General features: G+C 36.1%; 1 protein-coding gene across 1 annotated transcript; it reads left to right on the top strand.

Annotated features, from left to right (window-relative positions):
• Positions 1–5,529: 5,529 nt before the first annotated feature.
• On the top strand, positions 5,530–12,484 carry LOC141611772 (putative ADP-ribosylation factor GTPase-activating protein AGD11). The gene is made up of 10 exons (XM_074430391.1): positions 5,530–6,012; positions 6,153–6,299; positions 7,788–7,934; positions 8,931–9,015; positions 9,166–9,241; positions 9,757–9,920; positions 10,461–10,713; positions 11,079–11,195; positions 11,360–11,455; positions 12,024–12,484. Exons 2-10 carry the CDS (start codon positions 6,224–6,226, stop codon positions 12,303–12,305), a joined length of 1,296 nt encoding a protein of 431 aa, XP_074286492.1. The 5' UTR covers positions 5,530–6,012; positions 6,153–6,223; the 3' UTR covers positions 12,306–12,484.
• The last annotated feature ends 1,451 nt before the right edge of the window (positions 12,485–13,935 follow it).

Genomic DNA, 13,935 nt, shown 5'->3' with positions numbered 1-13,935 from the left:
TTGTACCCAAAAATAGGGAAAAAAAATGCAAACTAAAAAGAAGAGAGAGACTGTGGAAAACTCACAAGAACACGCGAAGAAGGGACCTCCCCAAACCAGCCAACAACATGGGAGGTCGCTAATAGCTCCAGAACAGCGTCACAGGAAGCGAATCCAAACAAGCCTACTCGATCGAAAGAATAAAGTACGTGAACGAGGAACAGGAGCTGCAAAAGTGGTCGATCGAGGAAAGGGAAAATTCTCGATCGAATAGTCGTTAGCTGTGGTTGCTCGATCGAGAGGAATAGTGCTCGATCGAAGGGCTTAAGCACTCGATCGAGTAAAAAGAATGCTCGATCAAGAGGTACCTGCAGACAAATGTCGACCAAAAACCAAGCCTAAATCATTCACAGTCTATGGTTTGAAAACCATTTATTACACACAACAAAACTGAAATGTTCGAAAAACAACTAAAAAGCTTAAACTCCGGGTTGCCTCCCGGACAGCGCTAGTTTCAGACAGGTCCCAGCTTGACCATCTTTTCTTCATCCACCAACAAAAATTAATGGCCCACAACTAGGCTTCTGACTGGATGCAGTCGCTTCAGCGTCCATCGGCTTTACTTCCGGCCTCCACAGCACAGCAACGGAAAAACAGCGGCTCTTTACAGCATCATAGACGTCACTATCAGCCTTCTCTCGCGCCTTCTTCTTACGCGGGATAGATCCTTCAAATCCTCCTCCCGGGTCTTCTAACCTGTCAAGACCTGTATAAGAAGAAATACGACGACATTCCTCCAACTTGCTCCCAAACTGGGACGGAGGCGTTAAATCAACAGCAGTAAATGATTTAATGGAAGGAATAGAAAGAATCTTATCGGAATCAACTAAAAGAATAACAATACCTCTAGTCGGATAGGATTGGTCTTCATTTACCTTCTTAACGTCATACGGAATAGGCGTGAATGACGAATCAACACTATCCATAGCTAATAAATTTGATCGAAAGCTTTCTTCACCCAAACTGCTCGATCGAACAGTCCTTGTAACTGTTCGATCGAGGTCTTTTTCCACAGCAATGCTCGATCGAACAGTCTCTGTGACTGTTCGATCTAGGTCCTCCTCGAATAAACTGTTCGATCGAATAAAAGAATATGTTCGATCGAGCTCCTCCTCAAATAAGTCATTCGATCGAATACTGAAGCTAGCTTGATCGAATTTTTCATATGGAACAGCATTGAAGTCTTCGTTTGATGCTTCATTTTCGACAATATCATCAATTTTCGAGTCATACATATCAGCTTCTTGCTCGGCAGCTACTTGAGCCAAATGAAACTCAAGTCTCTTGATAGACGCATCTCTAAATCTCTCAGATTCTTGCACACGAAATGCAAGTGTATGTACTAACGACTTCAATTCAGCTAACTCTTCTTTGTTGATAGTAGAGGGAGGAACTTGTCGTTGGCCAAATAAAAGGAGGCTTTGGATGGCCTCGTTGCTGAAGCGGATGTGGCGGCACATATGAAAAGGAGGAACTAGCTTGTCTACGCTGCCTAAACGCATAAACTTAGTCGTTCCCCGTCAAGCAAATAACAGTTCCGTGCCCAGCAGCACCACATCTCTCACAGGGCACCACCTGTTGCGCCATGGGGTGCGTGGAACATAGGTGGAAGATCAAAGGTACTCAAGTCTTTCCTTTGATGATCTTTCTCCTAAAATCGTGTCTAGGTAGGACCTGTAGGGCCTATCAAAACAACACTAGAGAAAAAGATAAGAACTGCCTCAAGGAATAAATCCCTTGAGGTTAAAGACAGACAAAAAGAAACAAGTAAATAAAACAGTTGCCTCCCCGGCAATGGCGCCAAAATTTGATACCGTCGTTTAGTATCAAAAATAAATACCTAAAACAACTAACAGAAGCTAGTGGAAGTAGGGTCGATCTCCACAGGGAGGCGGTCACTATCTACTTGTTATTCCAGGCTGTCTAATGTCACTAAACTGGGGGTTTTGTTGGTTTATTATTTAAACTGACTAACTAAAGCAGAGAAAAGAATAAAAGGGATTAACAATAAAGAGAGAGAACTAGGATTGTCGGGTCACCAATGAATGTCAGATAATTGCAGCTAAGGTCACAGATCGGTCACTTGTATCGGTCTAAGGGGCAACGAATATCTCCTTCCGGTCTCAATTCATCCTAAAACACTATTAGCTTAGCTTCCGCCCTCACTAAAGCATCCTAATGTTCACTGCAGGTCTTACCCATTCCAATCTTCCGATCCAGGTCAAGGTATACCAAGATTAATTATCTAATTGCGTCGATTCAAGTAGACAAGAACAATTAATCGTAGTGATTAACAACAAAGACATGATTTTAGCAACAGATTTGCAAACCTAATTAGCAACTAACATCAACTCATTGAATCCCCTAAATCCTAGCAGGAGAATTAGCTAAACATAATCATGGGTGAAGAAAAGGGAAAGATAAAGCAATAGAAAGCATAATAAAGAGATGAAAGGAAGAGAAAGAATACTAGGATAAAAGGGAAGAAGGAATCACAAAAGTTCAGATCCGAGAATGAGAGAAAAGCAGCGTTCAACAGTATCCCCTTTTCAAAAGAGAGAAAAGAAGAGCAATTAAACCTAATGACGTCTTTCCTATTTATAGGAAAGACAATTATTAAACCTAAAACATGAACTTAAGCTAAAAAGCCCGTGTCCATAGCAAGCTACTCGATCGAGCACTTTCATAACACTCGATCGAACAAATCCAAGCTAAAACCTCTCGATCGAGGACTTTAGGTACTCGATCGAACACTATCAAAAAGAGGCCATTCGATTGAAGACAATAACCCTACTCGATCGAACAAGATAGTACTCGATCGAGTACTTTCCAGCGCACAATTCCTGCTTCGCGCACTGAACTTCAAACGGCCGCCATTTCTTCGTTACTTAGGCAAATAGTGCGTTTTCAGTGGCGTTGGAAAGCTAAGAGGACAAGCTTTCATCTACAATTGGAATCACTTGAAAATCAGTTGTAGAACTAGAGATATGGCTCTTCAAAATAGGCATTAGTGATATGAAGCTCTTCCTTTGCTCGCCTAGCTATATTACTTGCGCATCACAATTAGTAGTTTCCAAGCTCCGACTTAACTCATCTCCTAATAATGCTCCTTTCCGGTTCATACCTGCAAATAATACAAGACAAACCAAAGTAGACTATTCGGGGGACATTTGTAGCTAAACACTACTAAATATGCATTGGAATGCGTGCAAATGAAGTACAAAATACCTATATAAAATGCACGCATCAAAAATCTACAAATAAACTCAAAAAATCATCAGTGATACTATGGCTACACTTCATTAAAATGACCCCATAATATAGCTCAAACAAGGGCAACATAGTTCAAATAGAGATTTTATAATCCTATTAAATCCTGTATTTATAATGATGATGATGATCCGAAATCAAATAAACGGATACATGAGATTATACAAGTGCATGTTACCATAAGATAGTTGCTAGCGCATGTCCACGATTTTCTGCAGCCGATGAGCGCGTGTTGTGTGATCGGCAACCCAAGGTTTTTCTGGTAAGTCAAGATGGCAGTTTCCAGCTTCGAATCAAACTCGACGGAGAAGTACGCCGGAGTTAGTGGTGAGCGGGACCGGTAGAAGTATTTTGAGATCAAGGGCTGGAAACTTTAATATTTGGGGATTTTATTAATTGATCTGCTCTCAGGTGAAAGGAAAATTAGAAGAGGATGATGTAGGTTGGAGTTGTTCATGTTAATTCGAAGAGGAGGATGTTAATTGGGGATTTTGGGGGGAAAGGGGTATACATTTGGGATTGAAAAATTCATATCATGTATTCAATTGGAGATTTACTGGATTGTATATACAGTTTAGAATTTTTTTTTTTTTTCATTTTCAGGTAGATAATTAACTTTGATTTTTATTTTTAAAATTTGTTGATAATAGGAATGGGAAAACTAAGACAAAGACCTATAGTCCTAACCTTTAAAAAAGCGACGTTTTCCCTAAACCTAATATACACGCAAAAATGGTACTCCAATTGTTTTTTATTCCGTTGGCAAAAAGAATAAGGCAAGTAATGACTTAGTTTCTCATATGGGAGACTTGATTGTACCATATGAATTGATTTTAATGTCTTTTTATTCCCTTTGACTATTTTATTATCTTTCAATTTTAATAATATTAAGGATAATACATGACCGCGAACACCGTTTAAAATGGTAAAAAACGTCCACAACGTTATGATTAAAGCCAAAATTAATAAAGTTTCGTTTTAAAGTATTTTGTACTAATTTATTCAGTTAAGGATCAGATCAGATAAACACATCATAAATACCAACAAAACCCCACCAAAATGAGAAAGATCAACAGGCAATATGCCCTTCGTTCAAATGAGCACATAACACAAAACAAACAAGGACAAAATAATTCAACATGAAATCTTGTGATCCTATAAAATTCTTTGTTAGAAATGATGCAAATAAAAAAAACAGAAATACGGATTAATGAGATTACGCAATTGAATTGTACCTACAGCTGATTGCTGGCGAATTAACCCAATTTAATGCAGCCAACAATGGCCGACAATGATCGCCTCACCAAAAGCATTTAAAAACTAACCAGGTGCAGAGCTAAGAATGAGTACAACGGCGGGAGTTGTTCAGGAGTTGAGACGAAACCGACCCAGGAGATAGCAGTATATAGGATTGCAATTGATGGGGTAACCCTAATATTTGGGGATCTGGTTGAACAACGAAGAACTCACAAATTAGGATAACGAATAAAAAAGAAAAAACGGACCAAAACAATTGGAGAAGAAACGATATTGAAGCCTGTGTCCTATGTTTATAATGAACCAATTCGAAAACCAAACAAACGGAATGTTACCTTGGTTGCTGGAGCATGAATACGATCTTATGCGGCCGGTGATGGACGACGATGACTGATAATTATCCCCTCTGCGACGGTAATAAAAGACCAGACAGGTTCGGAGATGATAATGGTTTAAATTGTGTGAGTTGTTCGGGAGTTGGGATGATCGGATTGCCATTATTGAACAAAGAAAGCAAACCCAAACATTTGGGGATTTGATTGAAACCCGATAAGATGACTGCCTTTCTGTGTATGATTTGGGTCAACTGTTAGGTAAAAGATGAAGAAAGAGAACAAGTTAGACGGAAGTGTTAACCCATTTGGCATAGTTATTTAATTTAAAATTTAATTATAGTTAGGACTAAAATGTGGCTTAGTTATTTGATTTAAAATTTAATTAAAGTTAGGACTAAAACCAAATGACTACTCAAAATCGAGTAGTTTTAACAATGAGAGTTTTAAACACCGAAAATTAGGGAAAACGGTACAAAGTACCTTATTTGAGTAATTGAAACACAATTTTTACGTATCATTTAAAATGATATTAATAAAAGGTCCAGAAAAATTAGAGGAAAGACAAATTTGAAACTCATGCAACGTACCGACACAAAATCTAGTAAAAATTAAAACAGAGAAAAAAAACACACACATTATCCATACAACCAAAGAAATCTAAAAAATAGTTTTCTCTTGAAAGGAAAAAAAGAAAATAATGTTGTGATAAGGACCCCTTAATACTAGAAAACAAACAATGTTAATCCCCATTTCCAAGCACGATTGCATTGTCTTGTGGTTGGTAATGCCTGTCTTCTCCTGTTAATTAATGTTAATCCAAAAAAATTAACTCAGTAATTAACAACATTGGACAATCTTCCCAAAAGACAAATAACAATCATTCATTCATCATCAAACTATCATTTTTATTTATTTTATTTTTTTCACCAAAAAACAAACAATAGATTCCCTCAACTCATTTCCCAGGAATCCCAAATCTCTGTCTCATTAATTCAATATCATTATCTGCTAAAATTCCATAATAATTAAGTATTTTGATGTTAATTAGTGGTTAGAGAATCTAATTCTCTCAAGCTTTTCATTATATTCCATCAAGAACAACTTTAGACTTGTAAGAACCTTCATTTAATCATTGTTTTATGCTTTTTTTTTTTCGTGTATAATGTGGGCGGTTGCATTTTATTATTTGTTTTGGTTTTTGGGTAGCTATTAAAATGGATTTTAAGATTGCCCATTTGATGATTCTTTCAGATTAAGCAAAGCTTGGATGACAACAATGGCAGCTCGCTAATTATTGTACTATTAAACAAACCCGAGTTTTCATGGTTTCGTTTTGCGATCCAGGGAGGCTAGAGATGACCACCCAACCTGATAATGTTGATACAGGCCATGTTCGAGGTATCAGTTTTTCTATATTTTCAAGGTTTTTCTATTTTAATCGTCAAGTGTTCGTGCTATTGTCTTTCCAACACGTGGGTAAGGCTGCGTACATTGACTCTCGTATCCTGCAAGTTGCTGGAGGTACTAGTACTGGGATAATGTTGTTGCTGTTATTGTCTTCCCAATATACAACATTTTTATGTTACGGAACCAGTCTCGTCTTGTTTATGGCTATTTTTGTTGGATTGATCATTTGGCAATGGGTTATTCGTCATCTATTTTGTTAGCTTTTGAATTTTCTTTTCTGTTAATTTGCATGCAATGAATTCATGCACTGAAAACTTGTACTTCCATTGGTTTAACAAGGAAATTTAGGATGAAACGACATTGATTGCAAGAGAAATAGGCGAAAGGGAGCTTAATATTTTTCATTATTATAAATATTTATCGTTTATGATGCTCTGAGCATAGAAATGTGGCTGCGCTCTTGTTATATAAAGAAGCATAACTATTGTTAGCAGATGTTTAAGATTTTCCATTCCAATCAATCATTGATATATAGTGAATGAGCAAAGTTGTTGGAATATGGAAGCTTCTAATATATTGACTGCTAGGGTTCTTGAAGTTGTGTAATGTGTTTGATCAACTCCTTATTTTAAGTGAATCTTCCTTGTATACTGGCGGTTTGAATTGATATCACTGCTTGTTCTTTTAAGTGAATCTTCGTTATTTGTTATCTATTTTGTTAGCTTTTGAATATTCTATTTTTTATTGTTATTATTAATATTTACCGTTTATGATGCTCTGAACATAGAGATGTGTCTGCGCTGTCGTTATATATAGAAGCATGGCTATTGTTAGCAGGATGTTTAAGATTTTCCACTCCAATCAATCATTGATATAGTGATTAGTGAATGAGCTAAGTTGTTGGATTATAGAAGCTTCTAATATATTGACTGCTAGGGTTCTTGAAGTTTTGTATGCATCTACTATTCTACTCCGTATTATTTTAAGTGAAACTTCATTGTATATTGGTGGTTTGAACTTTGAATTTATATCACTATATCTCTGCTTGTCTAATTTTAATTTACCAGCTACTTGTTTCATGGCTTTAATTTGAGCCGCGGACCCTACTCTAGAAACAGAAATACCCACATTAATTGCTGGTCTGATTCCAGCATTGAATAGATTACTTTGGGAATTCCAACGATTTGTGTAATCTATACAAACGATGATGCTATATCTTCAATCCGATTAATTCTTACCAGTTCTTTTATAGCACAGTAACTTTCTATACTGTTTACAGTCTTTACACTAATTTTTACAACATTTTGCCGAAATATGCGTAATAATGTATTATGGTCTCTCAAAATCTCACGTTAATGGTCCACTCTCTTATAGCGAGTGTGTGAGTAGGACGTGCTTATAATCGTCTATGAATTATAAAATCATCTCTTTATTGGTGAGGTCTGATTACATTTTATTCTAATATTCTGATGCATACAGGGTGCTCTCTCTATGAATTACTACAGGCGGAGACACTAGAATTAGAAAAACAGCAGGCGGAAAAACAATCACCAGAAAGAGAAGAAGTTGTGAAGCTACAGACAGAAAAATCATGTAGAGGCTTTAAAATTAAAAAAGAGAAGTCTGGTAAATGGATTTTTAATTTCTTTCAAATTGTTTTTTTTTTTTTATGTGATAACTGTTAATATGTTTTAATAAATTAATTGTTCATTTCTCCGTTCTGTAGTTATTGGGCAAGAGAAGAAATCAATGTTTTATTTGCTCCTCTCACACTGTATATCTTGCATCACAACCTGTGTGTTTTGCATTTGCGTCTTGTTAATCATCAGCTATTAATGCGAACATACTTTTCTTTATAAAATGAATCATGTGTATATATGCATTCTTCCTCAAACAGGAGTAGAATCAGTAGGTATATACAAAATAAGGTATGCACCCCGCATTATCAGTTCAGATTTTGGATCCGCAAAGAACTAACAGAAGTTTGTCTCCCAAAACAGAACTATATTTCTTTTTAATGAGTAAAAACAAACAGAACTATATTACTAATAACTATGATAAATAATACTCCGTAGCATATTGATGTTTTCTTATGAATCTAGGTTCTCTGTCAAGCATGGCATTTTCAATAGTGCATTACCTTATGTTGCTGTATTGCCCCTAGTTGTTGGTTGATTTCTTTTCGAGGAGGCAATAGTTTTCCTGTAAACTCTTAACTTTAAATTGTAGTCTCTCAAGGACTCCTGTAATTCTGAAAAGAGGGGGATCAGTGGGGTTGGATGTAATGTAACTTATTCCTATAGTCGTATGTTAGCAACACATAGAGGCTGTTTTCGGATTGCCTATGATGGGAAGTGAAAACTTCATTGATTTTTGCATCGGCTGTTACTCCACAATAGAAAGAAGCGTGTCATTTCATTGATCCAGTTTGCTTTGTTCCATCTTAAATATAAGACCAAAGTGTAGTGAATCTGTGACTTTATGGAAATGAAAACAATTGCTGGTAGATATTTCTTAAATTAAAACTTTCTTGTGACCTGCAGTCTGTATGCTCTACTTCCATTTATATTTTGAAGCTTTGTATCGCTTCGTCGTCTGACTTTGTTCGACTTATTGTGTCAGGTCCTTTGAAGAAATTAGAACTACTTCTATCTCAAACAGGGAATAGAAACTGTGCAGACTGTGGATCTCCAAATCCTAAATGGGTGTAAGGCTTTATCTGGATTTCAGTCTTCTCATATAAACCATATGTAATCTGTCCAGATCACAGACACAGTCACACTCTACCAAAGAGGATGACTCTTTCAGGTGGAAACAAATTGTAAGTGATTAATACTATGATTCTCTGTAATTTCAGGTCACTGGGTGCTGGAGTATTCATCTGTATCAAGTGCTCTGGTGTTCACAGAAGCCTTGGTGTGCATATTACGAAGGTAAGGTACTTTTGCTTAGTGTGGCCCAGGACTAGTGTCTTTGGGCGTTATCTTTCGTCATCAAGTCCAATTTTTTCGGGACAACAACATTTCCCTTTTATGATACTCTTTTCCTTTTATTCACACTTTTTGGTTATCGGCCATTTTCCCCTTTTTCCCTTTTTTTTTACATTTTAAAAAATGTTGACATGTCAATTGAGATCCATGTTAGCGATTGCCAGATCATTTTGGGACTAAGGCTTTGTTTTGGATTGAATGATCTGTTAAGAAAGAAACGGGAAGGATGCAATTTCTCTTGTTTGGATCTCAAAATGTGTAGGAGGGAATCGGAGGGATCAAGTTTTCCTCCAAGACAAATTAATTTCCTTCCAGCATAGGAAAGATTGGGAGGGAAACTACTTAATCCTTCCGTAGAGGCAATTGTTGAACTAGTGTCTGCCTAAAACAGTGACTGACGGTGCACTATCAATTGCAAGATGCTAGTTAGAGAAACTCATGTTTTTTCTCTCTCTCAGGTTTTATCAGTGAAGTTGGACGACTGGACCGATGACCAAGTAAGTATCTTGTCAGAAATGGGAGGAAATATAGTAGCCAACAAAAAGTATGAAGCCTGCATCCCTGGAAACATAATGAAACCAAGATCAGATTCGTCTATAGAGGAGCGTGCTGATTTTATCAGGTAATGTGCTCTTAGATGTCTCCTGGACTTGTGCAGCATATGTCGAGTTGTTTATCATTCCCAATAATCCGAATTACCTTTTCATTTGCTTATATTTTAATTTTCTATACACCATTATTTTCATTTATATATTTATTGATTTCTCCTTCACATAATGTTTTCTACATCTGCAGGACTTTCTCCTTTCTCCTTTTTTTTTTTTTTTTTCCTCCACATTATTTAGTTGTCGTGAATGGTTTCAAAGGATGATTCAGGATAGATGACCCCATATCAGTTTGCAATTAGGACTTTTTTGTTGTTTGTTGAAATTGAGGCAGTTTATGGAGGGGGAAAACAGTATATTTTAGAGAGGAAATGTTGTGATTATTATTTAACTGGTGGACATCCTTCCAGAATTGAGTTTTCTAGATGACAGTCATCAACAATTCATGATAAGCAAACTTTTAAAATGATTTTAGCATAAAAAAGCCATTTCAATTTGCGAAAGGTCTCGTACATTAACATTGTTGATGTTAATCCTTATAGCTTTTGGCTTTTCAGGAGGAAGTATGAGCTGCAGCAATTCATGAACTCAGATGAAAATACAAGCTGCCCGTTTCCTCGCTCTACTACATCTTATTCAAGTGCATCAAGCAAAAACTTAGTTTTAGCGATAGACAGAAGAAATATGGATAAACAAGTAAGCAGCGCCAGCCTCCGTATTTCAGGATTTGGACATGCATTTCGTAACAGCCGTAACAGCTGGAAGAGGAAAGAAGATTACAATAAAGGCTCCAAAAAGGGGGACTCATCGGTAATTATCTGTAATTTTAGGAGCAATATTATACTGTCAAAATCAATTCATTCGAATGCTTTTCAAAGTAAATCCTAGTCAAGATATTATGATTATCCACTGTTCTTGCAAAGATATAAATGCATGTTAGATCTCTTAAAGTCATTCAGAGAGTGTATTCAAAGATCTTTTTAGGCCTTGATCACATTTTCCATTTAAATCAAACTTTTCTAAACTCTGAGGAGTCTTCATATGCTAGGGCGCCCCTTTAAACCAAATTCTTAAGTCCCACATTACCTAACCAAAATAGAATATATGTCCAATTATATCCTTGCCTTGTATGATCTATTTAGCCTAACAGCTGCATCTAACTCTTTTCTTAACAGCCAGGTATGATTGAATTTGTTGGCCTGATCAAAGTAAATGTGGTTAAAGGCACCAACCTAGCTGTTCGGGACGTAGTAACTAGCGATCCGTATGTAATCCTCTCTCTTGGACAACAAGTAAGCATTTGGCTCTCAAATTTTCAGCAATAGTCATGTTTTTGCTTTTTATCCTTCACAAAGACAGTGCCTTTAGTCCCAAAATATTTTGGGGTAAGACTAACATAAACTGTCATTGTGAAATTTTATGCTTCAAAGATGATTTACCTGAATTTTTATTGCAGTCGGTGAAGACCCGTGTCATAAAGAACAACCTGAACCCAGTGTGGAATGAGAAGCTGATGCTCTCGATACCCGACTGTATTCCTCCCTTAAAGTTGGTGAGCTGTTACCTATAAATCAATTTGCTTTAATGTCCCATTCATTCTGGTGTTGGTTTCGGCTTGTCACCTGATCTTTTGTTGCAGTCTTCACTCTTCTGAGATGCTGATGTTAAAAGGATTCTCGTTCTCAGGATAAGAATATAATGAGACTGCTTTGCTTATAAATTCTGGTGACTGGTGAACCCTTTTGGTTGTCACCCTTCTGAGATGCTGATGTTAAAATTGTTACTGAACCCTTTTGGTTGTCACCCTTTTTCATTTTAGTCAGCAAGCGATCACTTTACTTGATGGCCATTTAATTTTAAATGTACCATTGTCTTACATTAAGTTTTTGGGAGACCGTCTCATAGGAGTTTTGATGAAGAACGTAAACTAATATCACTTGTTTTTTTTTTTTTTTGCAAAATTTTAAAATGATTTTTAACATAAAAAAGCCTCCTTGAGGCTGCAGATTCATCTCTGAAACTTGAAACTGCCTTTCTATCCCTTCTATGTTCATTTACCTATATTAAATTTAAGGCCTTTTATATTATATTCAAAAAACTTGATTCGGGTTAGCTTGCAGCTTGTTTATGACAAGGATACGTTCACGACTGATGATTTTATGGGGCAAGCGGAGATAGATATCCAACCTCTGGTGTCTGCAGCTAAAGCGTATGAAAGATCAACACTCCAGGAGGAAACTCAACTGGGAAAGTGGGTAGCGAGCAAAGATAACACGCTAGTTAAAGACAGCATAATCTCCCTGGCGGGTGGAGCTGTGAAGCAGCAAATGTCGATTAGGCTTCAGAATGTGGAAAGAGGTGTCCTTGACCTGGAGCTCGAGTGTGTGCCCCTCACTCAATAGTATTCAATACTGAATCGTACCTGAGTTGTATACTGTAAATTGAACTTCCTAGACTATAGATGCAAAGGAAAAAGGATGAGTTTAGAACCTACAATTGTATTTGCACTTGAGCTAAGAGCTTATTAGAAAAGTTATGTATATATATATATATTCTCCTAATCAACTTGTCTCCTCATTGTTGATTATAACTATGTTATAGTTGAAGATCTTAAGTGTTCCAGCCATAACAGTATAACACTAACCAAATGCCTTAAAAACACGCATCTGCTCCCTATGGTTTCTCTCTCTCTCTCTCTCTCTCGCGCGCTTGCTATAGTGTTAAAGACAACAAAAAAAAGAGATTGGAATTGGATTATGTAATTATAATATTTCAAGTGTTTGGGAATGTTCGGAATTGAGAATTTGAACTGGACTTTTGCTCAAATCTTTTTTAATTTCAACCTCATTAAGATTTGAGAGACTCAAATTCTCAAACTCCTATTCGGTCTTGTATCAAAGACTGCGAATAAGACTAAGCGTAATTCTATTTCCATGAGCTTCACAAACATCATTGAAAAATTGACTTCCACATGAAATTGAATTAAAACAATTAAATTTCACATTCAATTAAAAACATTTTAATTTGAAGATGGTTTGCTTTCGATTCTATATATTCCATGATTAGACATTTAGACCGACTCAACTCCTGTACGGCTGTACAGATAACATAAGATTTTAGATATACCTGTAAACTAGTTTCAATATAGCCTGGTATTATCCCCCAAAGGATATTCTTATATAATCCTAAAACTCTATATATTTATATTAGAGAAGTAGATGAAACTAATGAGATGAGCATGAGTTGCAGAGCATATTCATTGTTGTTGAAAGTTTATTTTTAGTGTTGATTATAGAATGAGACAGACCAAGCTGGCATCCAAAACCAAACTTGGCCAAATGCACATGAATCTGTCGTCAGGAAACTAAATCATTGTACCACCTTTGCTTGTCGGGAATATATTCTTTTTTCATGACACCCCAACTTGTTATTTTCTTCTTTAATCAAGACAATCACACAAAACAAACATTGCTCATTACCCACTCTACAATTATTATATGAAAATCATATAATTATAATTATTTTTCTTTATAAGTCAGATATAAATTGCCCCAAAGGTAAAATCTGTCATTTTATTCTAAAATCATTACATGTTATTCATACCCGGCTTGTAAAACCCCGTAAGCATATTTCTTTACATTTGATTAAAATACTTGTCACAAATGAATAGAACACGTCAAGAATTAGTTGAGAACTTTAAAAGGAAGAAATATTCGGTAATTACATTATCAAGTCTAATCTGTGAATTGGTCCATTTTGCCGACCTTGGCTATCAAAATAAATGAATTTAAATATGCACCTAAATTTGGAGTAATATTTACGACCATAAAAGTTGAACAAAAGGCAAAAACTAAACAAGGTCAAGAAGATAGGCCAACGCATTTGATATTCGATAGCTACTTCCATGAATTTTCAACGGAAAAAATTGTGTTTCTCCAATTGAATCAGTCACTAGATATCTCATTAATGTTACAAATGCTTGTCTTGCAAAAAAAAATCTCACATATGCGAGACATAAAAAAAAAAAAAAAA

The sequence above is a fragment of the Silene latifolia genome, chromosome 11, assembly GCF_048544455.1.
Source record: "Silene latifolia isolate original U9 population chromosome 11, ASM4854445v1, whole genome shotgun sequence".
Taxonomy (NCBI): Eukaryota; Viridiplantae; Streptophyta; class Magnoliopsida; order Caryophyllales; family Caryophyllaceae; genus Silene; species Silene latifolia.
This window is presented reverse-complemented; position numbering and strand designations above follow the sequence as displayed.

What these genes read in the sequence shown, in the direction of transcription:
- LOC141611772 (XM_074430391.1), top strand. Translation starts at nt 6,224, where the DNA reads ATGGTTTCGTTTTGCGATCCAGGGAGGCTAGAGATGACCACCCAACCT. An exon ending in GAGCGTGCTGATTTTATCAG is followed by an intron (nt 9,921 to 10,460) that starts GTAATGTGCTCT and finishes TTGGCTTTTCAG; the next exon opens with GAGGAAGTATGAGCTGCAGC. An exon ending in CCAAAAAGGGGGACTCATCG is followed by an intron (nt 10,714 to 11,078) that starts GTAATTATCTGT and finishes TTTTCTTAACAG; the next exon opens with CCAGGTATGATTGAATTTGT.